The sequence below is a fragment of the Lampetra planeri genome, chromosome 20, assembly GCF_965212315.1.
Source record: "Lampetra planeri chromosome 20, kcLamPlan1.2.h2, whole genome shotgun sequence".
Taxonomy (NCBI): domain Eukaryota; kingdom Metazoa; phylum Chordata; class Hyperoartia; order Petromyzontiformes; family Petromyzontidae; genus Lampetra; species Lampetra planeri.
Genome location: NC_136126.1, coordinates 2,136,096 through 2,162,839, shown reverse-complemented (window position 1 = coordinate 2,162,839; position 26,744 = coordinate 2,136,096). Strand labels below are relative to the sequence as shown.

Genomic DNA, 26,744 nt, shown 5'->3' with positions numbered 1-26,744 from the left:
ATATGTAAAATCACATATATTGGCAAGTTTTTTTTCCCAGGATACTTTGCCCCACAATTTAATCCCCCACCATAATGTGCCATCTAGGAGCTGATGCAGAAACACCACGAAGCCTTGGTGCCCCAAGTGCCCCAGTTGCTGGAGACCCCATCCACCAGGTGAACAACCACCATGGCTTTGGTGAACTGTGGCCCTTGGTGTGTTTTAGAATTGGGAGAATGCGATTTCTTTGGAAAGTCCAAAAGATGGTTTAAAATGCGCCGCTGGAAAATGGGGAAGAGAGTTGTCTTTCGCAGTGTGGTTCTCGACAACGATATGAAAACACGTCTTCCAGAAGATGATTTATAAACTCGCTGCTTTAAATTGTGCAAATATGTCTTAGGGAAGGTTATCCTGAACAACTGGTTTAACAAATAAATTAAAATCTTCTGAAAAACAGCGCATTCTCCGGATAATAAGACGCACCTGCCCCCATTCATTTCCTTTAAATTACATGGAAAAAAGTGCACCTTATAATCCGGATAATATGGTCATTGCGGAACGAGGAATAGCCCCCACCGTGTGGTCGTGAGAACCTGAGAGTACGAAACCCCGCGCTGGGAAATAGACGCTGTTTTCTCTTAGTTGATGCAGGTGGACTTCTGACATTGTTGCAACGTTGCTTGCGTGTTTTTTTTCCAGCAGTTTGGTCGACTCGGATTACCCCTTCCCTGCGTTTACGGACAGCGCTCAGGTGAGCCCGCATGCTCGCGTCTCCTATGCGCACGACATTTACCTGGCATCCGAGCTTCATTGTAACGTCGTAATATGTAATGTACGGCTCTATCGGCTCATTTTGTCATGTTTACGAGCAGTAAAAGCCTCCCCCCCCCGCCATACGTTGTGGAGGTTTTTTGACCACAGTGCAGGTTGAAAGCAAGGATTGTGGGAGAATAGGCGTACGGCGTAGCGTAGTGGTTAGCGCCCTGCGCTACAAACCCCGCCAACCGAGTTCGATTCCCGCTCACGGCCAACACTATTGGTCCCCTCCCCTAGGTCGACTCTGTCTCAAATTAGTACCTGTTGCGGTGTGTAACCATGGGTACTGGGGAGACAAAGGCGGCCGTGCATGGTGCTAGCCACACCCCCCCCCCCCGTGTGGGTGGCTCTGCGGTGTCCTACACGTAGCTCCGTGGCCTATAACACCCGTTATGCATGGCGGTCTCCCATCCAAGAACTATTCTACTTTGCTTCAAAGATCTGACAAGATCGGGAGTATTGCCGGCAATTTTGTTTATCGGCAATTAGAGAACGGTAAAAACCCAACAAGGACGACTCCCCCCCCCACCTCCATGCTGGCTTGCAGGCAAAGCGGTTACCGTGCCACGGGAACAACTCGATGGCAGCAAGGAGGAAGAAGCTGTCGGCACATTTCGACGACCTGGAGCAGTGCTACTTCAGCTGCCGCCTGTCGTCGCCCTCGGGTCGGTACATTCCCTCCGTGGCAGCCAGCCAACGCCGTGCACCCGTAGCGTATATTATGTATGTTGAACTTCTTACGCACCGTACGTAGCGTGTTAATCGGAGGTGCGGGGGAAGGACAACAAACGAAACGGTGCTATAGAACAGCAAGTCCTCCTTTAACGCGGTAGATGCGTTCCTTTAAAAAATAAATCCCCGTAAAGAATGTAACGATAAAGTTTGGCGAGATACAATGTACGCACACACAGATGGCGGGACAAATAACTTGCGGTACGCCGCCACGTGTTTGTATTATTTCGCGTACTGTATTGTACCACTCGACCACGCAGCTCGAGAAAGTCGTTCATTGTGGATCTCTCAAAAACTGCGTGATAATGGTGTGCATTCCACGTTATAACGGGCGCGTTCCCCTTTTCAACGGTGTACGTTACGCAAAAAGTCTTCCTTAATGGAATAACTGCATTTAAAGCAAAAACGCGTTTGTGTGAACACAGCGCATTAAGCGATGACTTACCGCAGTGCAGAGGTCGCAAGCGGATACCCGTACCCTACCCGATACCCGTACCCTACCCGATACCCGGCTACCCGTACCCGGCCGGGTACGGGTGCCGTTTGCGACCCTGGTGCGGCCGGGTACGGGTACGGGTAGACCGTGAGGCACTGGTTGAGTAACCGTTTGTCACTCATTTCGGGTAGGGTACGGGTAGGGAACGGGTACCCTGGTGCGGCCGGGTACGGGTAAGGAATCAAAACCCGTTTGCGACCTCTGCCGCAGTGGGGTCTGAACCGTGCCTGGTGTGATATGATCCAGTCACCAGCAGAGGGCTCTTCTCTTGAGCCAGTCTGAAATGACTGCGTTACCACGGCAGTGCCTGCTGATCAACGCGGTTCGTAAGCCCATTGGGGAACTGCAGACCACGGTGTGAAATGACGCCAGTGAGGCTTAACGTTGCCTTGCGCTAAGCTTGCGCAGCTTATTCCGAGAAAGTGGCCGTTTGTGGAGAATACAAAAATAAAGACAAGGATTCGTTTGACCGAGTGAAATAATTTGATTTAGCCCCATAATCTCATGAGCCTTTTGGACCAGTGTCTGGCAGCAGCATCAGTTTAAGCAGGCGGACTCTGGATTTGTCTGGACTTGCGCAGACTTTTCAGGGCAGTTCTATAATTTCAGATGGACATGTCACAGACTATGTATGCATGTATATAAAATTTCTATTTCACCGTACATAGCCAAACGTTCTAATCGGAGGTGGGTAATCATTGGGGTTAGGCACAATGCAAAAATACATCATGGAGGTCTTACAGCGTGGTCGAGAAGACCCACGCATTCACGTTTGCCGGGCTGGTGGCAGTGATTCACAGGTCTAAGACCCAACACGTCAAGCAACTAGCAACAGACGCACTATCGGAGTTGTAATAAAGTTAACACTTGTCTGGAGTTGAGCAAGAGCTTGGGAAAGAGACGTTTGGAGGGAATTCCAAAGTCGGGCAGTGTGAGGAGAGTAACATAAGATGTGCGAGTTTACCACGTAGGCTTTCGCGACCAATATCGCAATCTAACCCAAAAATCTCTTATGGAGAAGTTTTGTGACCTGCATTGTGGTGGTTGAACACAGTATGGGTGACACAAAACAGTCTGGTGGACCGAGTCCTCAGCGTGGGCGGAGGAATCAACGAGTGAAGTTCACGTGAACAGTAACTCTGGTCGTAGCAATTGAAGAGTCGCAAGGAGACAACTGTGAATACCAGCGAGCAAGTGACGAGGGTGAATTGGCGGGGACTGAATCGTTCAACCCTATTCCGTGTGTGTGTGTGTGCCTGCGTTGCCGTCGGGGCTCAGATGAGAACAAGTGCGGACAGCTGGAGGAGTTCCAGGACTGCCTGGCAAAGTTCACGCGCTACAGCTCGGTGCGGCCGCTCGCCACGCTTTCCTACGCCAGCGACATCTACAATGGCTCCAGCATCGTGTCCAGGTGACCGGTCTCCTCGCGTCCCCCCGTACTTTATAATCATAAGAAGGAGAAGAATTCCGACATTTTATAAAGTCTCCCCAATTTACATTTTACCCGTAGAGAGAGAGAATAATTCGGAGGTGTGGGAAAGCACAAGCAGGGAAGGCAGCCTGAATGGGCGGCAACAATTGCCCAAGCTTTGTGATCCTATATTTGGATCATCTCCATGAATGTGGTTCCTAATGATGTCCCTCTGTCTCGCCCCCCCCCCCCCCTGACCAAATGGTTTTTCTTCTCTATATTCAGGAATATCTTAACCTTGTAGTTCAGGACTTTGAAGAGTGCCATTTTGTTGCAATTTGATGTGTAACAGACATATGTAACTCTTAACTATGTGTTAACAAAATGGAACTTGTAATTACGGCAAATTAGTACTGGTGTGTAATGATGCACCGATTTAATGTTGATTCTTGAGCTCGTGATGCATGCATTGAACGACTTGCGTCGGAGCCAGGGGGTTTAGATTTGTGCGTTGTATGTAATGCCGCCCCCAGCCACTAGTGTTTATTACATTTGACACTTTGTGAAACAAAAAATCTGGTTTTGAATGGCATTGGGATTATTCATCAAATCTGTATGGGGGCAGGGGGGATTAACCATTACACCCCTGATATTCAAAGTTTGTCGAGAAATATTAACAACATAAACTTGTCATTAGTATGTAGATTGATGACATTCAGTGAGACCGTTTAATGTCTTGCTAAATGCTGCATTGATTGCCCTTAAAATCGTCTCTGATGTCTGGAAAGACATTGGTTCAAAGAACTTAATTGAGCTCTCAAACTGGCCTTTGAAGGGCAACTATTATAGACTCGGTTGTAAGTGATTTAGCAATTCAGTTGTTTTGTCTGAGTTGGTGAATTGATGCTGCCACCCGCCGACTTTATGCAAACGTTTATTAGGGCCTTGTGAGGTTAAGCGGGTCCATTGTTCGGAGTTTGTAGTCGCGGACGTGCACAGACAGAGGGGGAGACTCTTTTTTATTTTCCAAAGAGTTATAAATGGACTCGGGCCGTGTGCTTTGTGATAGTGCACTTATTCCACGGTCGTATCGCAAATGCTGTGTTGACAAAGCGAGGCTAAGTGCGAGTTTGGGATGAAACCTAATGCACAAGACCTCTAAGATACACAAGCACAATTGAGAAACGCTTGAACACCTAATTCAGAAGCCTGAAAGTTACGTGAAGGAGAACAATGGTTGGTTCCAAGTGGCACCTGATGGCGGGGACGCGGCTTCTGTTTTTGCCACGCTCCGTCACGCGTTCATGGCATCTCATTTGTGTTAAAGTCGGCACGTTGACTCGGCCCGACAAGGGAAATGTCAGAGCTGTGGTTCTGCTTCCCAGTTGTCTCCGGAAAGCTCGGCAGTGCAAAGAGGAAGAAATTACTTCTTGTAAATACAGGTAGTCCCCGACTTAAGATGGAGATGCGTTACGACGACCCCATCGTAAGTCTAAAATATCGTAAGTCGAAAATGGCCTAGCCTACCCAGGAGTCTTAAAGAATGGTGATAATTTAGCAAAACAGAGCAATTTACAGCAGCGTACTGTATAAACTATATGCGTACAGTACATCCCGGCAGTGTCCCAACGTACAGTATCGTACCTCGTACGCTGCTGCGTTTGCCTGCCGCGTGAAATGTAAAATATTTTACAATTTTGTCATATCGCCATCGTAAGATCGAAATATCGTAAGTCGGACCATCGTAAGTCGGGGACTACCTGTATACAAATGCATTTTTGCCCTGACAGTTATCTGTCAGCTTCCATACTGCTAATTGTATATCTGTATTTTGTATAACCTTTTATGCACCGTACGTAGAGAACCGTGCTCATCGAAGGTGAAGCACATTTACCTCCGAAGGCAAACGTACTTCGGTTGGCGTTACATAATCCGTGTGTGCGCACGATTTTTTCCCCCCTAACTTTTAAGTATTAATAATAATGACGATGCCTTTTAACGCGACAGTATCGAGTTTGATCGGGACTGCGATTACTTCGCCATCGCTGGAGTGACCAAGAAGATCAAGGTGTTTGAGTACGGCACGGTGATCCGAGATGCGGTGGACATTCACTACCCCGTGATCGAGATGACCTGCAACTCTAAGATCAGGTGCGCTTTCACCACTCCGCAATCCACCGCCAGTCCACCCACGCTGCCTACGCCTTGACACCGATCCACAGGGGCACTACGATCGGCGGGACTCCCTGCTTTTTACGGTCGTCATCATCACCAGGGTAGTTCTCGTATAAGCAACGCATGCTGACGTAACAGAGTGGTGAGGGGGAAAGTGGAGGCAACCTTTTATTACAAGCATACTACTTCGGATATTATAATAATTTACATTTATATGTAAGGCGCCTTCCGCTAATGTCTCAGGGCACCTAGGCACACACAGCCTTACCCCCAAGGGGTGTGTGCTTGTATCCAGATTAAACTGCCTCTGAAACGGTCCTGGCAAAAAGCGCCCCTTTAACCCGCATTGACCGGTGAGATCGATACGGCATGGGGGGGGAGGACTTCATCCAACAGTGTACTGACAAGATAGCTGTATCAACTGATGTACATTTGTGAAAAAAAAAACTTGTTGATTATTAATTTGTTTCCTTACTTTTTATTAAACATTGCTTCCCTGCCCGGTGCTGCAGCTGCATCAGCTGGAGCAATTACCACAAGGGCATCCTGGCCAGCAGTGACTACGAGGGAACCGTGATCCTCTGGGATGGCTTCACGGGACAGAGGACAAAGGTTTTCCAGGTGTGGAGCGTCGCTCTTTTAAACATTGGCAATGGCTTGGGTCAGAGCGCTGGGCTGGCATCGCTGAGATCCTGGGGTTCAAATCCAGGTTTTAGCCACCTGTGATTAAAACTGGGCATTCAAGCGTAGCAAGTTGATAGTCTCAACCTGGTCACCAGCGACTGCACACAAAAAAACAGTCACATTAAAGTTGGTCCTGAAACTAATTTGGCTAAATTCCAGCTCTTGAGAAGTCAACATCGGTTTGACTTGCTGCGTGTCGAACATTACTCTCTCGGTGGCAGAGCGAGTTGGGGAAGTGTTGCTCCTTTTTCTTTGTGTGGATTAGAGGGTCACCTGAAGGGATTTCAGAGGTAGCTCTGTAACATCCGCTTCCCTGGGCCTTTGTCGAACACGTGGTGGGTTGCATCATTGCTCTGGGACAGATGTGAATGGGCACCTTGTTGCATGACGCGATGCCGTCATGAAAAGAAGAAACATTTCCACGAAAAAAAAAACATTGGTGGGAAAATAAAAAAAAATTTGTGTGATGCCTTTTGCGGGACACCCAAAACAAGTTAAATTTGTCGTTGATTTCAGAGTTCCGGGAAGGTAATCTATCGGTCAGTGCCCTTGCCACTGGGTAACTTGACACAGAGTTTGTTTCAAGTCTCACAGTTTGTAATGTTTATGGTAGTAGTAGTAATAATAATACCGTTATTTATTTATCCAGGAAAACCTCACTTCTGCATTGAGATATTTGCATTTTTCTTTTAAGGAGTGTTGAGCATGTGGAAGGAAACTTGAATGCCCAGAAAAAAAAACAGATATAGCAGCAGGGGATAACAATTGGAAGGTTTGGACAAATGGATTAATGGCCTGAGTTCGATTTCCCAGCTATGGGCATCATCAGTAACATATCTCAACCGGTTCTGGGTCAGCTTTTAATTTGTTTAAACATGAGTAACAGAGAGACAAAGGTGGCTGTGCATGGTGCTAGCCACACCACGCCCTCATGCACAGTTTCGGCCTTCGTAGATAATCTCTTATGGTACTTGTCCCAACAGTCTGTATGCCTTTGGAGGGTGGGTGGGAAGCTTTGTCTTTGTCCATATGCAGTGCTGTTATGATCAGCAATGTGATGATCGCATGGTGAAATTGTATTCTTTTGGAATGTCCACTCCCTTAGGAACACGAGAAGCGATGTTGGAGCGTAGACTTCAACCTGATGGACCCAAAGATCCTAGCGTCTGGGTCCGACGATGCCAAAGGTAAAATGGCAAGGCCACACTCTGTTGGGATGATGTCATCAGGGATGACCAGCGTTCCTTCTGGGCCAAGGGCTCTTTAAAAGTAATTATTTTTCTCAGTATGGTTTCCAGCTGTTCGGACAGACTCTTTCCTTTTGAAGTCGGTTGCACAGCTTTGGGGTTCCCCCCCCGACCGCTCGCCGTAATTTGATTTGGATAACCAGGCTTGCTCTTGTAGAGATATCGTAGTGCTGATGAGGCTGAACCCCTGTGGCTAAGCCGCTTAGCTTTTGAAATTCCGCAGACCTGGACAATAATTAAGCCAGAGAGAGTTGTGGGCATCTGGAAGCTCTTATCTCTTGCCTCAACCTCTCTTTTCTTCCTGGCAACTGCGTTTTATCTCGTGGTGGTGGCGGCGAAAGGGGTGTGCGATGTCATGCTCCTAAATTGACCCCACTTTCCCTGGGGTCTTGCAACTCAATTTGCGTCCTGTTAATCACACTCCGTGCCAACTTCCCACAACCCCTCAGTGCTTTGTTATTGCTGGCCTGTAACTTCCTGCTCATCGACAAAGGACTCCATTGCTGGTCTTTCTCAGTTGCTGCTCTTTATCTCCATCTCGCCTGCGCCGTCTCTTCCGTCCGCTGTCTTCCTCCACTTATTTTACGTTCCTTCATTATCAACTCTGCAGTTGGTTTTCACATGACGTGTGCCGCCCATTTCTGCTCAATTCCTTTTGCTTTAACAGCAGCACGTGACCCCTGTCTGTTCCTTATACCTCCATTCCTTAACCTAAACCCATCCCCCTCCCGCCCCATCCAGTCAAGCTGTGGTCCACGCACTTGGACAATTCCGTTGCGTGCATCGAAGCAAAGGCCAACGTCTGCTGCGTCAAGTTCAGCCCCACGTCGCGCTACCACCTGGCGTTCGGTTGTGCAGGTAGCCACTCACCTCTGCACCGCACATTTTACCTGTGACTGCTCGCTCGCCTAATCACGCGTTTGTTTTGGGGAGCGGCGATACGGTGGGGGTACGGTGGGGGTATTTTGGGTGGTACAGTTTGGGGTACGGTGTGGGGGCGGCCCTCACTTGCGGCCCGTGGCGTTGCCGTGCCTGGTGTTGCTCAGTGCCGCCCCCAACAGCAATCGTTGGGAGATCTCTGGCCGGATGTCGCGAGAGATCATGCGGTCCGGCTCGTTCCCCTCCCCACATTTGTAAATCGAAATCGAGTCCCACACCTGCGATAAATGCATGTGTTAAGAATATATTTGCAATCCATGCACGCTGGGACCTCTTGAACCATTAGGCTAATTGATTTCATGATGTGGAACAAGACAGAACATGAGATAGACGATGCTAATAAGAAAGAAGAGAACATTTTTTAATCGAATTGTTGTCCTGAATTGTCTCTATTCATTGAAGTGTTGCGGTGGGGATGAGGAATGGCGGTGAATCGTTATGTGCCGAGTACTCGCTGCGGTTAAAAATCCATCACCGTAGAGGTTATGCAGACAGATCTCGATGTACACGACTACACGCTTCAAATAAATCGGCGGCAGTTGTGTTTTACAACAAGGAGGGCACTGTAAATCATCATTGGAGGATTATTTCTTTTTTATTCTTCTTTGGACAAGCATTAATGTGTACTCGCTGAAGAGTGTCGAGCTGTCCTTGCTACCTTCCGTGACATTGTCATGGGCGTAGTAAGCTTTTATACCCTTACATTTAATTGGTGAAAACAAAATTTGGTGAATAAAGAACTAAGACTGTGAGAATGGTAAGCAGATGAACCCGCCGACGACCTCGGGACGGTAATGGACCTCCTTTTGGGGGCATTATTCCACTTCTTTTCTGGCTACCGTTTCACAAAAGCCCTCGTTGGGTGTGATTTTCCACCGCACGGTTGATTGGGCCTGCTTAATCGGAGCGGGTGATTCGTTTGCCGTCTTTGAAAGGTGGGGAGGGCTCGCGCGAGCGTGAAATGACCCCTCCGATTGCACTCCGCAGACCACTGCGTCCACTATTACGACCTGCGCAACACCAAGCTGCCCGTCATGGTGTTCAAGGGCCACCGGAAAGCCGTGTCGTACGCCAAGTTCGTGAGCGGCGAGGAGATCGTCTCTGCGTGAGTAGCGCCCATTGAAGCGCCGGGCGTTTAAAGTGGCAGGGGGCCAGATTAACTCAGAATGCGTACCCTTCATGCGCAAGCTCGCCAGTTAGGAAAGTTGTGCTTAAAGAAAAAGTTTTTTTATTTCTGTAAAAGAAAATCTAAAATGATTCGCTAAGAATTTTCTGTTCAAATTAATTTACCTGCAGAGTCAAGAAACCGTAAAGGCCGATGAATTGAGCTTGTGCCGGGCCTTTTGCTGCTTCTGTGTACGCCCCTGCGAGACTGGCTCCGTTTCATCGCCGGTGCTAGCATCTACTTACAAAATCAAGGGCTTCATTCATTCACGTTGTTTTGTTTGGGCAGCTCGACAGACAGCCAGCTGAAGCTGTGGAGTGTGAATAAGCCCCACTGCTTGCGCTCCTTCAAAGGCCACATCAACGAAAAGAACTTTGTGGGGCTGGCCACCAACGGAGACTACATTGCTTGCGGTGAGCGCAGCCTCCGCACGCTGCTCCCCCCCACCTCGCCTGCACCCCCACGCCCCGCTTATTGTATGCACAGACACACGCGCGCGCGATCATGTTTTAATCGTGACAATCCCTGATTTACCTCCGTTTTTTATTTTGACCGAGCGGTGGTGGCGCTCGCCGCGGAGGTTGTCGCCTTTGGAGCCCGGCGAGCGCCCCAGGGGGCAACCCCAGCGGCCGTCGTATCAACGACGACGTTTTCCGTCGTCCGTTTCGCATGTCAGCGTCGTCGCACGGTTTCCCCGAAAGTATTCGGGAAAGCAGTAGTTGGGTCACTTGTGTGGTTGAAATGTACCAAATTAGAAAATCGCCCACAAATTGCCAATTAAATACTTGCGATGACAAATACCGCGTGCTGGAAAGCGTTAGCGTACGGATGATTTTCCGGAATACGTTTGGCTTGCGTTTTGTTAGTTGCGCATTGCGTGTGTGGTGGGGATGGGCGGCGGGGGGGATGGCGTCGCTCGTTTTAAAGCGATCGTACTTCACCGGTCTGTCACGCCCTCCACCAAACCCCCCTTCTGACCGTGCCACTGGTCGCTACGCTCTCTCCACCCTCTCTCGGACACAGGAAGCGAGAACAACTCGTTATACGTCTACTACAAGGGCCTCTCCAAGATGTTGCTCACGTTCAAGTTTGACATGGTGAAGAGCGTGCTGGAGAAGGAGAAGAAGGAGGACGACGGGAGCGAGTTTGTGAGCGCCGTTTGCTGGCGGGTGCTGCCGGACGGGGTGAGCGCAATCATGCAGCCTGGCCCACAGGCTCAGCCGTTTGCTCGCCACCCTTCACACTCGCTCGCTCACCCGCTCACTCCCTCACATGCAGATGCTCGCTCATCCATTCACTTGCTCGCCCAGAGTTACTCACCCACAAAATTCCCCTCGCCCCTGGCTCACTCACCCACAAAATGTATGTACGTATGTATGTTGAACTTCTTTCGTACCGTACGTAGCCAACCGTGCTAATTGAAGGTGTGGAATCCACTCGCCGAAGGTTACTCGCCCACAAAATGCACTCAACCAAAGAGCTATTTAACTCGGTGGGCCTTACCTGGTAAAATAAAAAATAGGTTTACTTATACTACTCTTTTTTTTTTTTCTAAGAGCAAGCGTGGAACCCTCACGGCTTCCTATATTCAGGTTCCTCGAGCAACCCGGCGTTGTTGCGGGCGCGTGCGCAACGGCATCGACCCGTTCGCTCTCGTACGTGCGATCCCGCGATGCCAAAATTTCTACGAATGAGAGACACCCGCGGCCTCCTCCAGGAAGGACAGACGGACACTGCCCGGGGCTGTTTGCCCATTATCTTCGTATCATCCGGGTCTCGCTTGCGCTGCACGCATCCATCGGGAGTTGGCACGTGGCCCGTCGCGATGGTGCGGTTGCGTGCTGACAATCGCCCTCTTTGATTTTTCCATCGCGCCGCTGTTGCTTTCACTCAGGCTTGGGGTGGCAGTGGGGGGAGAGGGTTTGTTGGGGGGGGGGGGGGGCTTTGTTATATAGGCAGTGGGGTTTGGTGGTGATATAATTTTGGTGGGTACGGTGAGGGTGGGGGGGGTGGCTCTTGCTTGCGGACTGTGGCGTTGCCGTGCCCGGCGCTGCCCGATGCCCACCCCCCACAGCAATCGCCGGGAGATCTCTGGCCGGGCGTCACGAGAGGTCACGTGGTCCGGCTCGTTCCTCTCCCCACAAGCACCTGGCCGGTGCAAATAAATGTGAAGATCGGCCCCCCTTCCTCCGAATGTTTGTTCCTCCAGGAAAATAAATATTTGTTCATACCACTGAACGTATGTCCCCCCACCCCCGCCTATTTGTATGACCTGGCCACATCGATATATTATATTAATCGGCTCGAAGCCTATATAAAATAAACCCGTTAAGGACGAAATGTTTTGTATGTTGAACTTCTTTCGCACCGTGCTAATCGGAGGTGCGGGGGAAGGCCAACAAACAAAATGTCTTGTATACGCGTGGATTATGTAACGCTTTAAACTTCCACTTGTTTTCAGGAGTATCTAATTAGCGGTAAAATTAGCAGCGCTCATGCCAGACGCGCAGCAGCAAGCCGTACGTACGTCCCTAAACCGCGATGAGACAATGGGAACTCAGCTCGCCATCTGCCAGCCTTTTATCAATTATTTGGAGACACATTTTGGCCAATCCTTCATCAATTTGGCCAGTTTTCGGTAGAGTAATTGCCTCGCAGCAACGTGGCTTTATAAAAAAGTTTTTTCATATCGGATGTTCTTCGCTAAGTGTTATCATATTCCCTTTTTACGGATGGGTAGAGCCTTGCGCAACAAGGATTTCAACCTCAGTTTTGTGAGGCGGAAAGAACAAATGCGATGTCGTAATTTCCTCCAACATTTATTTTAGAGCTCCATATGTACATTCTAATTGAGTAACAGAAGAATTTTTTTTTTCTTTCATCACCACCTCGGAGAAAGACAACACCTTAACGATTGGGAATATTAATTAATATTAAGGTCACGGGCGCTTTTCTCGGGCGACGGAAATCGATGCAAACGGGGGGGTGGCGGAGGAGGGTGCCCAATTAACCAAACGTCACGTAGGCGGCACGGCGGGTGGGGTACGTGCCAGCCGCGTGGGCTCCTCGCTCCGCGGTGCGACGAGCGACGTGGGGGGCGCGATGGAGGCGAATCTCGGTCCTGCTGAGAAGGACAGAGAGGGGGCGGGGGGTGGGATTCTCGCGTAATTGAACGTTTAATGTGCCAAGGTGGCATTGACCCACCTGCTGGTTGTGTGTCTCCGAGCTGCCCGCTGCGTTTTGTTGGCTTGCTCCTGGCACGATTTCAGTGCCCACGTGTCTGTCCCCGTGGAGTTAAGATTTAATGACGGTTTATGTTGCTGCTGCTGCTGCGCTGTAAATGAGTAGCTCACCGGTTCCATTGGATCTCCTGGTGTGACAATTTGAAATGTGGCAGCTTTCTTGAATTTCCCCACTGCCGCTGTCCCACACAATGGTGTGAATTGCAGTTGATCTACGATCGGCACGATGGGTGTGGTGGGGAAAAGTGTTGTGGGTATTCCGACCTCTTCGAAGACATCTGGTCAGTGTGGAAGAGTCGGCCCAAATATAGTATCCTCTAGTGGGGGCTGCCTGCAACCTGCTAGTTTCAGCCCCTTGTCAGCAGTGGCACGGCTGGCTACGTACGGAGCGAAATAAGTTCGACATGCATACGTGTGCTAGCAATTGCCAAACTTCACCTTTAAATGTTAATTGTACAGAAAAGAAAATGTTTACGTTGGGTTGCATCGCCGTTGTGTGGCGGGATTAGTGTGGAAAAGTTGAATTTGTGATGTTGCTCTCGCTTTTCTTAAAGTGAATCTCGCCCCTGCAGGACTCCAATGTACTTGTAGCAGCCAACAGTCAAGGAACCATCAAGGTAAGGGCACTGTGGCACTGACTGTAATTGCTTTTTTGAAGGGAAGGCGATGCGCCATGCACCTTTGTAAGATTGGTAGTGTTGGAGTGGTGGAATCATTACTCGGTATAACCGCGGGGAACTTTGTTCATTGCCTATTACTGCTGATGAGATGTGCAGTGACCCGCTGCTGTTTTTTTTTTTTGCTCAATTGCGATCGCTCGTCCGGGTGTGTGTGTGTATGGGGGGAATGGTGGTGCGGTGATGTGTGCATTGTGCTGTGAGCCCATTGAGGTTCACTTTCCTGCCACGGCTCACATCATAGACGAGTGATGTGTCAAACGGTAGTGGGCATCCCCTAGGTCAAACTACGCCTTAAATAAGTATGTAGTGCGTAAACACCAGCATCGGGGAGACAAAATCTGCCGATCTTTGTGGTGGTCATATTTGCCTTTGATGTGTCTTGTTGGCTTTAATAGGTGCTTGTAAACACTTGCCCCTACAATAACTAAAGGGTGGGATTTTCTTGTGTGTGTGTGGTTACTTGGGTAGCGGTGGTGCAGTTGTGCTCTGAACACCACAGGAGCCCCGGTTCGATTTCCGGCCACGGCTAACATGAGGGACGAGTGACATTGAACCGATTCGCTCACTGGAGCTGAAATGAGTGCCTGTTGCGGTGTGTAAACATCAGCACTGGGAAGACAAAAGCAGGCCAGGGGTGGGGCCCCCGGGCCACGTCGCCACCACTGCGTGGCGTAGCGGTCTCAATAGGCGCTCGCCAATCGCACTTCACTCGTCTGTTGCTTGTTCCCATCATCGCCGTCTTCTTACCCCCCCCTACCCACTCTCTTTGGCCTCAGGTGTTGGAGCTGGTGTGAGGGGCCGCCCACTACAACCGCACTTTGCGCGGGACCAACCTGCGGCACCGCTCTCGTACGACGCACAATCCCCTCCGTGGTCGAGTGGTGGACACCGCCCGCTCGCCCACCGGCACAAACCAAGCCCCCCCCTCCCCCCCATCACACGAAGACGTTTCCATGAAACATAGCGGATCTCGCCCTAGGCATTGTGACATTGGTTTCTTTGTGTGTGTGTCTACACAGCTGACATTTACAAGGCGTCAAGATGGACATTTTTATTATAAACCAAGGGTAGCGGAAATGCGGATGGCAGCGATGTACCGAGCGCTTTACGCCGCGACGCGGCGAGCCCGTCGGCAGCCGGGATGGGGCGATCGCCCGGCAAAGACTACGCAGGCGGCACACCGCGCGTGGCTTTCGCGGCGGAGGATTCGAATGTTTGCCGTCGAGCCGCGACTGGAGTTGCGCGCGACAGTTGGACACGACGGGGGAGGAATGGGAATAATTTTGAGGAGTGGATGCACGAGTCTTGCGCGTGAATGCTTTTGTTTGCGACTGCGCGTGCAATGTTTCTCTCCCGTGCGCGCGTGTATGCCTGGGGTGGCCCAAAGCTGTTGCAAGACAGCAGTCTTGTTTTAAAATACAGGAATGCAGAGGCTTATTCAGTGGCTCTGTGATAAAAGGCATGGCCTCGTTTCACTTGAATGAATAGACCTTCGTGCGGGGCACGGTTTTTGCTCTCATCCTCTGGCCCCCGCTGTGTGTCGGCGGTTTTACTAATTTGAGTTTACAGTATTTAAAGAAGAAGGTTATGCTTGCAGATTCATTAGGAAACAAAAGAACGCTAAAACAACGATGCAGTTGGCGTAAATGGTGTGCGGTGATGAAATGCTACAGAAATGGATTTAGCTTCCTTAAATAGGTTTAAAAAAAAACACAAATGTACAGTATTTTGGCACTTTCTTCACAAAAGTCTCAAATATAATTTTCTATTCAAATCTACAAGGGTGTAAGGAAGCATATTAAGAATCTTGGGTTCACTTAATTTTGTATCGTAACGGAAGTAAAAAGAAAATGTACGTGTTGGGATTCATCAATCTTGTGATCTTTGTGAAGTCGCAGCACACGGAGAGTGAAGTTTGTTGTCTGCCGTTCGTGCGTCCATAACTGGTGGGTTGGCCATGTCAGTGTGACACGGACGTTTGGTCTGGGCTAATAATTATGTTTTTTTCACAATTCCACAAAGGGGGCAATGAAACAGCCAGCAAAGTCCTTCCCCTGGTTGATCATTATTTTGTATTATTATTATTATTGCCATTTAAGATCATAATTCGTGTTGCACTGAAATGAAATGTTCGTTTTCAGTCTTCGGTGTCTTCCGCTTTTGATCCTGCTGTGTTCCTGCGGTGTTCCGATGGATGTTTGTGTTCGTCCCCGTTTTGTTGCTCGCTGTATGCAGACAATGCAAAGTTTCGTTTTTTTGTTTAAAGATGAGGAAGTCTCCAGGCCTGACTTATGCTTTGCTGGGTAGATGTGATGATTTAATGAATGGGTTCACGTAGTTTGAGGATCGAGGTATTTTTTTCCAAATCCAGGCCATTGCGGGACTCGTCAATTTTCCTGCTTTTTATGCCAAATCATTAACAATGACTGACAAAGTTAATTGTCAAATTGACTTGCTGTTTGAGAAGTGCTCATGCACAGAGAAGCTTGCCTTTGAGAGCCACGGTAAGTGTAACGCCACGTAATAAACAAGGAGTACAACCTGATGAAAACATACATTCTCATGGGTTCCGTGATGATGTCCATGGGGTGTGTAATCCGGAACGTGTGTTCTCAGAGAATGTTAAGAAATCTTGAATTCGTTTGTGCAAATGCTAGAGATGTTGGTCGGTGCACGTGGAGAGCTTGACACTCAACTTGTCCATCCTCGTCCACCCTTCGTGCTCCTTTGTCCGTACCGAGTGTCCCACTGGTGCTGGCGGCCCTAACACGTGGCGTGTAATCTACACAAGTATCCCGAGTAACATATCACTTGCTAATAACGGGTCTGCACGCGGATGGAATACGACTTGTCTTCGTGGAAAGGGTGGACCTTGAGGGAAATCAATAGAGGACTGCATTTGAAGATTGCCCTTTGCTGCAACCACACTAATCTGATGGCCACACTGTTTGCTAAGCACGCAACGATTTGTCCTTCGCAATGCGATGAAATAATTCCAAAAAATTACATCAAGGTCACGATTTGATTTTTGGAGATGGGTTTTTTTTTACCATTGTGAGATGTAGCAGCCTCCATTGGCTCCAAGGTTCGGGAACCGATTACAGCGTATATGAATAGGGACAATTATTTATTTGATATGTCACATGTATAAGATTGGATTTAAATCAAAAGCCATACATTTTGCTGCGTGCATTAATCCAGAATCACCTGGGTTCACAATTCGTGCGTAAGAATCTGTTTATTAATTCGTATATATTGTATGTCATGGGTTCACTTGACCCCTACGGTCGTTTAAAGGGGCTCCATTATCCCAAATGTGTATTGTCGCCAATAATAGATTCTTACATCGAACGAATCGCGATCCTATATAACGACCATGGGTGAGTGGGTGAACCCTTTCACCCCTAAATTGTAACATGCCTGTTTTTTGCCTTCAAAGCACCAAGGCACCACATTCGGTAAAACCATCAACGGGTGTGGCAGTGTTGTTTCTTTTAATGAGAATTCTCGATGGACGTATTCATCCGTTTCTAATTGTAAGACCCATGATATCAGTGGGCGAAAATCCCGTAGCTTGAGGACCACAACCACCCACCCAGAGACCAAAGCGTGACCGACCTTGACGGGGCAAAATTAATTCACTAATTGGCCAACTAATACCACATTCGATAATTAAGAGTGGGTTCAATGTTTTACGGCTTTAGTCTGCTGAGGCTAAGACAATAACTTAAGTGAAATCCACAGACTTGAGAGCCGTTTTCTATCTCGGCCACTATGCTCGCCTCGGGGCTTGAGCTAGCTGGCTTGCTGTGTAAGACGCCTGAAGTGGCTCAGCCGTTGCTCGGCTCCGAGCCGGCTCAAGTTAAGCATGGCTCTGAACTGGCTCATTTGAGGTCGGGCCTAAGCCGCGGCCGTGACTAAGAATACGGGCCTACGACTTGCCTAAAGCTTTTACCATCAACTAAATTAAACCCACGACTAAAATAACGCGTCGACTATTAACACTGCTGGCTAGGCCATATCTGTCGGCCGCTTGGAGTCTTTCGAGCTGACCTGACCCTCTGCGTTGATTTCCCCCTTGGCCACAAGGGTTTCTGGAAGAGCCGAGTGTGTTCTAGAGTTAAATGGGGGGACCGGCTCGTGTGTATGTGTGCAGTGCGATTGTGGGAGTTGGTACCTTGTGCTCATTTTGTACTTTCTGTCCGTGAACAATAAAGACAGGGTTTTACACTGCAGTGCTTAATGCATTTGTTTATGATTTTCATGCGCTGCGATTATGGGCCATTTTCACGGTAACGGTATTTTCACATTGCACAGAATTTCAACAGCAGCATTTGCCCCGCAGCAGTTACTAACAACCTGTTTGTTTGGCTGGCGGTCCAAACTATTCAAGCTAAAAATCTTGCTTTGCGTCGGAGATCTCACGAGATTCGAGTGCATTCCGGGTGATTTGGGAATAGGCGAAGTATTGGTATCACCCTCCCCCTTCCCTCCCCCCCCAAAGAAACCAGCTGGGCGAGATGGAAAAAAATAACCTTTCGGGGGAAACAAAGATTTGTTTGATTTTTTTTGTGTACCGTAATTGTGCTTATGGAATTCGAATTTGGAAACTTTGCGAACCAGGCTTAATAAGGCTCCTTTTACGGTGAATTAACTGTGGTGACCTGGGTTCAATTCCTGGCCATGGGAAAACGTCATTTGCAAGTGGTATCTGAAAGTGTCCTGAATTGGCACGGTTGTGAAGAGGTATTGTGTGCGGTGTATAAATGAGCACTGGGAAGCCGTCTGGAATGGTGACACCACCCTCATCATATGCAATTCTTGTCTAAATAAGGTTCTCTCATGGCACGTGTCCCAGAAATCTATGCGGCTTCGTCTTTGTGCAGTACACAATGCAATTTGGATGTATGTAGAGTGCATGCAACCGCATATGAAGACGTCTGCATAAAGCGCGCCCAAAATCGAAACGTTTATCCACTTTTATCACGCTCGGGCTCTATCGTATCTCAAATCTTCCTCGTCGATGTAGAACATTAAAACGTATATTTTTAAAATCCATTTTAAAAAATAGTAATAGGCCGGCTATGATTCCTATACTCGATCAATGCTCCCGTTATTAAAGATAGTGACACACTTTGTGATCGATACTCCCATTTAAGATAATGACTCGGTGGCAAGATCGATCCGTAGGTAACGTTGATTTTTATTTTTCGCGGAATCTTTTTTTTTGTTGCCCAATTGGAGGGCCCATCCAAAGGGTGTGGGAACGTGAGAGACATTGATGGCAGCTGCCCCAACATTTGGAAAGTTGAGATGCAGAACATATGCCGGGGCTGGGGAATCTCGTTCCTACCGAGGATCAAATAGAACTTTCAAATACCTTTGGTGGGCCGCACATTAAAGCCCACCTTAGAAGTAGATGCAGTGATTGATATATTTTGTTTTAAAGCTGTCTCGGGAGTGGCAAGGCCTCCTTTAACCACAAGGAACATTAAGTTAAATCTCGGGCTGCGTCCGGTCCACGGGTTCTCAGTTTCCCTCTTTCTACCATGTTCCATGCTTCCTCAATGCCCTTCACGGGCCCATGATAGCCAACGTCGGAGCTCCTGGGACCAACGTTTCCGTGTAAGACCTCGGATCGCAATGGATTGACGTCACGTTAGATCAGAGACGTTTTTGAAACGAGGATGCGATGCAATTGTGGACGACACGATGGATGGGGTGGGAGCCGACTCAGATTTCGGTCGCCTTGCTTCTCCCCATTCATTTGCTCCCACGATAGGATAGACAATACAATTGTACCCTTTACCATTGACGTTGCCACTAAATGCAACCACGGATCAAGACACTGCACAGAAACAGGTCGGAATATTTATTTTACACAGAGAGAGTGAGGCGAGTCATGGAGTCAACAAAGATTGAAGTTTCTTATAAGCTGAGGCTGGCAGTCGACAGCTCGGATGGCTGGCGGAGTTCCAGACAATGCCAGCAACAATGGGAAATAAGCGCGCTCCCACTGAGCGGACAATAGAACAAAATCTCCGTTGAACAAGACAGTTGGACACAATCTCACTTAAACAAGACAGTAGGTCAATATCTCAAATTGAACAAAATAGTCGAACAATATCTCCCCTTGCCTGTTTGAATCCCTCACTTGAGTTGAACATTCTTGAGTTCCCCACCAACACCTGCACGTTTAGTGGGTTGTTTTTTTTGCTCGTGAAATTAATTATTATAATTATAATATTTAAACCGAACCACACACATTCCGCGGAGGAATTACACTGAGCCCGTGATGTTTTTGGGGGTTGAGGTGACTCACCCAGCCGGGCAGGTGTTAGCGAATGGTTTTGTTAATGCGTCATTAATTACGCAGCAGGACGCGTGGACTTGCTTGTCGCCACGTGAAGTGCTTCACCCGGCGGGCGATGGGGGAGCCCTTAATTGGAACCTCGCTGCAGGGGAGATCCGCGCGCGCGCGTGCACGTGTCGCGCGCTTATCGATTTATCCTTTTTGTTAAGTATCTCATTAAAGGACAGAAGCTCGATTTGCGACTGGGTTCGAGTCCGGTGGGTGGCACCTCAGTCAGCGATGTGTTGTTGTACGCAGACATTCCATTGTTGCTGTATTACATTTGTTTTGTCACGTCGGCTTTCGCGACCAAATATTATTCATAATAAAGGTTTGTGGGTTAGATCGCGTAAGTATAAATGTGTCGTTACCCTCCACCACCCGACACAGCCAATTAGTATGGGATTTGTCACGTAAACAAAACGATAATTAGTTTACTACTTCAGCCCACCGGTGTGTTGGATTGTAAATCCACAACATTTACAATCTGAGTAGTACGACGTTTCGCTGGTAATTACATCAACCAGCATCATCGGGCGATTTGCCACAATAGTGAAGCCATCCACCTGCTTCCGGTCTTAAATAGAGCATCAGGACGACGACGTCACTGAACCTAATCAGGTGCAGAGATCAGAGGCGGGGGGGGGGCTATTGTAATTATATAACACGACACATTTATACTTACGCGATCTAAGCCAAAACCCGTTATTATGTATTATATTTGGCTTAAATTTCGATTTAAAGCTTTCGTGACTGCAGGGATTCATCTTCTGGTTCTTTCGGTAAAGTCACGTAGAAGGGAAATAAAAAAAAAAACATAATAAAATACAATTCTCACAAGAGAATTGTATTTTATTATGTTTTATTTTTATTGTGAGAATTGTATTTTATTATGTTTTATTTTTCTTATTTTATTATTTCCCTTCTACGTGACTTTACAGATAGAACCAAGAATATATATTTGGCTTGTCGCTTAATATGGGGGGAGGGAGTGGAGGGGGAATTTTCAGCTCTTTGGGTTGTCGGTTTGATTGGCATGCGACGAACAGCTGTCTGGCAGGGCATGCGGGAATGTGCCCGCCACCACCCTGTTGGTCCATGGGACAAAATCCGACATTTGTACCACCTCAGGGAGCGCAACTTTCGGAGTACCGATGTATTTACATGGCTGAAGAAGTGAATACATTTATGACCAAACTAACGTCACATGGCGATCGCATAATCCACTGTTATTGGTCACCGAAATTGAGACCACTAAAGTTATGCCACCTTAGGTGGCACCAACAAATGAAAAAAATCTGGTCTCCACTCATGGACTAAATGTGGACGCGAGGCAATTGAAAGGCCCTCAGAAGTAGTTCTGCGATGCCATCTTCCGCAAACGGTGTTGTAACATTCACTGTTTTCTGCCGGAGTTCCAAATGTTACATTCTTGGGCCAAGACTCGACAGCCTAAGTGGAATACAAGCCATGGCCCAGCGGGGTCCTATTATTCGTATTCCCTGTGTTCATGATAATATATAGCTACGACTTTAATCGCATTAACAAAAACCAATTAACTAAGAATGCACGCTAGAAAATTAAGAACAATAAACATTTCAGCTTTAGAAGCCCCCTTCCGACTGCCCTCGCCTTTGCGTGCAACCCTTCGGGGAATTTACGAATTTAAATGTCATCATCCCTACATTGACAATAAGTAGCTCGTGCGTTGCTTCTCTAGGCAATGCACGAACAATATCTAGTACAACATGAACAATTAGTATAACCAAATAAGCAGTTTGCGTCTGCGTTTCGGGTGACACTGATTTTGGCCAAACGTGTATTTGACGAAGCCTCTTTGGCATCCCCACAATTACCCATCTAGTCTCTGCATGTGCCACGAAGGAGGGCCATTGCCTGAAACGTCGCCCGTTATATACTCTTCCGTTTAAAGCCACAGTGTTGTTTATTGAGGCACGTTTTGAGATCTCACGAGATTGGCCACTTTCTGAGTGGTTGGCCAATTGATGTCAAACTGTAATTATTTCAAATGTAATATCACCACCACTCGAGGGGGCTATCAAAACATTGTACCATTCAAATAAAATGCAAAGACAATGAAATAATGCTTTCGGTAAAAGCCACGAGGTAAATAGCGAGTCTTGCAACTCCCTCCTAAAAACACACCGAGGCTCGTAGCGTGCCGGATCACCGCCGCCAAGACGTCCCAGATCCTCCTTGGGGCAAAGTTTGAGAAGGCACGACCCCCCCCCATCCAGCGTCGAGAGCGAGAGCCGCCGAGGCTGGGAGAGAAGTCGCAGCTCCTGCTCTGAAGAGCGTCGTATGGTATCATCAACCCCAGCCGTGTGGCAGCCCAATCGGGCCCGCAGGCACACTGGTCCAAGACCGTGCGGAGCTTAATAGACCAGAATGGCCAACTTATACTGGATGCGAACGCTGGTTGTAGGGGGGATTTTTTTTATTCTCTGTCGTTAAACTGACAACACGACCCTTCCCCCCCCCCACACCCATCGACCTCGGTGGGCGCTAATTGAATGATGCGAGTCGGGGGAGCACACAATTAACGCGCCGCGACTAATTGCCGTTTGCATTTAAGGGCAAGTGGATGAATGAGTTTAACCTGGGCTGCCCTCTATATATAGCCTAACCTCTTCGTTTGTACTGCCTTTCGAACGCTGCTGGCCAGTTGTATACACACGGTCGTCCAGATGTCTTATGATCCCCATTTAATTCTGAAAAACCTCATATTTTAAAACTAAGGCTTATTTGAAACAGAAATGGGTATGCAAAGGAAAACAATGTTAGGGGTCAATTAATTGGGGGGGGGGGGGGGTCCCAAGACATCTGGACCACCATGTACAGGTTTCCCCTAGCTCTATGTGGGTTCGGTTTGTACGATTTTGCCTGGATATGTGGCTAACCTATTTCTACACAAAATTCGCTATTTGCGGTTAGAATTCACTCATATGCGGCTATGCAGTCGTACGCGAGACAACGCTGTTCCTGTCACGTGTGCGCTACTCGGCAGCTGTCAACATTTTTTGGGAACGCCCTTTAAACTAGGGAAACCTGAAAAAAGCACACAGAGACACGCATCCCCCTGTATAACATTAACGTGTCTGTTGGGGCAAGTGGTTTGAGCGAACACCACAAGACAAAGATCCCCCGTATAGCTTTGAATAGACTGTTGGGGCAAGTGATGTTAGCGAGCACCTATCAAAGGCCATTACAGCACACATGAACACACGCACACACACACAAATAAGACACGCGTGTACACAGAGCATTGGAGGGTGGATTTCGGCGTACTGAGCTGTCTACTTAGACATAATGGGAATTTCACTGCGAGACAGGAATGGCTTTTTAAGCTCACCATTAATTCTATTTGATTTTGTTGTCACCCTCTCGTCGTTACTCACGCCGGGAACGCGGTTCAGAGGCAGCCGAGGGGGTTGGGGGGGGTAACCTTGGGCCAGGGCTCGAGATGCTGGGGTCTTTAGGGTATCATGGGTTACGGCTATTGCCGTAGTTTTGGATACTGGTGGGGGGGGCGGTATTTAGTGTACGATTTTATGTTTTTGGTAGACTGCCTATATCTATATCGGGGACGTTGGCCGTATTAGTATGCTACGTGATTCGGGGGTAATAGAGGTTTTTATCAGGTGTGCTGTGGTATTTATTAGGAGTGCTGCAATACGAGCCCATGATTATCTCAGCTGCTCGGGCAGCGTTGAGACCTCCACGCTCAACGTTGCCATCGGCTGCTGCAGAGCGACACGCTGGGCAGCAGAGGGCAGCGCAGAAACGTCAATTGCTGTACTGCACTTCTATGACCCCACGTCCATGCTCCCCCCCTCCGCCCCGCCACGCATCCATCCAAGCCGCACTGAGCAGCGTGGTGAAGTATGGTCAAGTAATCCCCACGATCGGCATGCCGTGGGGAAAGCCCTCATCCAGCAGTGGCTTGCCAAACGGGCTATGCAGGGGTAAGGGCGCGAGGGTGACTCTGATGTATTGTCGATAGCTGCGGGCGTTATTATGGATTCTGCAGTGTTAATTAGGGGTGCTTGGGGACGCTGTGGTTTGGGGGGGGGGGTTACGAGGGGCTGTGGGGGTCTGTGGTGGGAGGCGGCGGGGGTGGGGGGACATTTACGAGTCTTAATTCAGACCCCCACCATGAGATTTAAGAGCCCGTAGTTTCGGGGTCCCTCTGCACCGTGTCCTAAGATGACCCCTCCCCCTCCACCCCCCACCCCTCGATCGTGGCACTGACGATGGTCGCTCATGCTTCTATTTCATTCGGCCTCCTGCCCCAAGCTGATGGAGGAAGGCGACTGCACGCGGAGAGGAATAATACCATCGCCGTCATCTCGCGCCGTGACACCCACCGACATCGTTGTACTGTACTATCCTCCAAACGCCTATGCTGCCGACCGTTGTCCGCCCGCACAGAGACCAGCGTGGTGAAGTATGGTCAGACACCCCACTAGGGTCCCACACGCCTGCAAAGGCCCTCATCCAGCAGTGGATTGACAAAAGAGGCTGCTGAGTGTACAGGTGCACGTTTTAGAAGCTCTGTCAACGTCACATTGTCACACACTAAAAAATAACCAACAAAAGAAACCTCACCACATCTCTCCTCTTTGCTCTGCAAAAGGGCCAAGACCCGAAACGTCAGTCCCGTATATACAGCAGACGTAAAACTGGTGACGAATGTTGTGAGCCTTTTCGTTGTGCGCTCGGAGAGCACACGATCCGATGTCGTCTTGGCTAGGTGTAGAATGCAATACCTCTGTTTTGGGATAATTATCTTGAAGATTGCCCCCCCCCCCGCTTTATCTCGGAGCACTGAAGCTCGTCCAATTGCCGCTCGGAGTCAGCTGGAATTTATTTTAATTGAATATCGATTTTGTTTGTTGTTGGTTTTATTTTATGAGTTGTACGTTTGAATAGATGCCGACGTCCCTGTGAATTGATTATCGCGCACTCGGCGTGCCCGTCCAGAAGTCGCCAATTCGATCTCAGGGCGCGGCACCGACAGCCGTTTCTTAAATCACTTTGCCTCTGTCCACTCGGCGGTCGGTTAGGAATGGGTCCACCCACGCTCCATTGGCAGGGGGGTCGTGTGTTGGGTGTGCGTGAATGTGTTCAACTTGTTTCGCACCGTACGTAGCCATCCGTGCTCTCGGTGGGGTAAAGCGTGGCTGCTCCCGCCTCTTCCGAGGCCTCGGCGTGGAAGAGTAGGCCAAAACACTGTACCATTTAGAAGGGTTCTCGAAAAGCTATCTCTCGTGTAGGCCCTTCCGCAAGCGGTGGCGAGAACGAGCAATTGCAGGGCTGTGCCTTCATCACCTTATTTTAATGTATTCGCATTCGATTCGACACAATGCACCATCGCATTCAAGGAGCTATCACACGAATCATCGTTTACGACTCCAAAGTTGTTTGTGACACGGTGGCGTGGCGGCGGAGATACAAAGACGGCTGTGTGCTGGCAGCGCGCATTTTCACAGCTGTCCAAGGGGATACCCCCCCACCCCTTCCTCTGCACCCCGACATTTTTCCGAGATTCACTCATTTTCTCGGGAAGGTAAAAGAGGCGAGTCTTTGATGGGTTGTCGCATGCCCTTGAGAGATGACTAAGATGCAACAAGAAGGGGCTTTGGAGATACGAGACCCATAGACTCACGCAGAGACCCATACGTCGCACAGAGATCCATAGACTCACATATAGACTCACAGACTCACACGTTGGCGCATAGACTCACGCAGAGATCCATACTCACACAGAGACCCATAAACTCACACAGAGACCCATAGTCACACAGAAATCCATAGACTAACGCATTGACTCACAGACTCACAGACTCACACGTTGATCCACAGACTCACGCAGAGATCCATACTCACACAGAGACCCATAAACTCACACAGAGACCCATAGTCACACAGAAATCCATAGACTAACGCATTGACTCACAGACTCACAGACTCACACGTTGATCCACAGACTCACGCAGAGATCCATACTCACACAGAGACCCATAAACTCACACAGAGACCCATAGTCACACAGAAATCCATAGACTAACGCATTGACTCACAGACTCACAGACTCACACGTTGATCCACAGACTCACGCAGAGATCCATACTCACACAGAGACCCATAAACTCACACAGAGACCCATAGTCACATAGAAAGCCATAGACTAACGCATTGACTCACAGACTCACACGTTGATCCACAGACTCACGCAGAGACCCGTAGAATCACGCAGAGACCCACAATCTCAGCATAAATCTGGGGAAGGGCTTTGGGTATGCCACCAATGCGGAGCAAAAGAAGGAGGGAGAGGGGAGGATGCGGTGCAAAGAGATACGAGGGCAGTCGCTGTGACGAGAGGAGAGTCAGCGTAGTAACTCAAGGAGAGAAGCAATACTCGACGCGATAGCGGAGCTTCTGGCTCAGAAGAGGCTACAGAGAGCATTTGGTTAAATGTGGGATGGGTACATTATACAACATAAATCGTGGACATGTGAGAATCAAAGCGCATTCAAAAATAAAATACTAATTACAATAAAACGTCTCCAAGTTAATTTCAAAATGCGCCCTTGGCGTTGTGTCCAATTGCATCTCTCGAAGAGGAATTCCTCACTCGGTGTTTTTGAGAACGACCCGCGGAAAGTGATATCAAAGAACCACTTCCGGCATCCAATAAATGGACCTTGATATCCACAAATACACACGTTTGATTCTGGGCCCTCTGGAGTGAGACGGTGCAGTCATCGGTGACCGGTCTGACAACATCTCGTCGCTCCAC

General features: G+C 48.7%; 1 protein-coding gene and 1 long non-coding RNA gene across 3 annotated transcripts in view; one reads left to right on the top strand and one right to left on the bottom strand.

Moving 5' to 3' along the window:
• Positions 1-17,804, top strand: part of COP1 (COP1 E3 ubiquitin ligase) — a 35,118-nt gene extending 17,314 nt beyond the window's left edge. The window contains exons 9-21 of one of the 2 annotated variants that reach the window (XM_078603250.1): positions 88-158; positions 685-733; positions 1,346-1,463; positions 3,305-3,437; positions 5,445-5,588; positions 6,125-6,233; positions 7,402-7,483; positions 8,285-8,401; positions 9,470-9,587; positions 9,936-10,060; positions 10,671-10,831; positions 13,462-13,506; positions 14,346-17,804. In XM_078603250.1, the coding sequence (XP_078459376.1) occupies positions 88-158; positions 685-733; positions 1,346-1,463; positions 3,305-3,437; positions 5,445-5,588; positions 6,125-6,233; positions 7,402-7,483; positions 8,285-8,401; positions 9,470-9,587; positions 9,936-10,060; positions 10,671-10,831; positions 13,462-13,506; positions 14,346-14,363 (1,290 nt within the window). In that variant the 3' untranslated portion in view covers positions 14,364-17,804. Of the gene's footprint in view, positions 1-87; positions 159-681; positions 734-1,345; positions 1,464-3,304; positions 3,438-5,444; positions 5,589-6,124; positions 6,234-7,401; positions 7,484-8,284; positions 8,402-9,469; positions 9,588-9,935; positions 10,061-10,670; positions 10,832-13,461; positions 13,507-14,345 lie in introns of both variants that reach the window. The other variant, XM_078603249.1, reaches the window with a different exon arrangement.
• The window catches only part of LOC144724272 (uncharacterized), a 213,456-nt gene that overhangs the window by 109,467 nt on the left and 77,245 nt on the right, over positions 1-26,744 (bottom strand). The window lies entirely within an intron of this gene.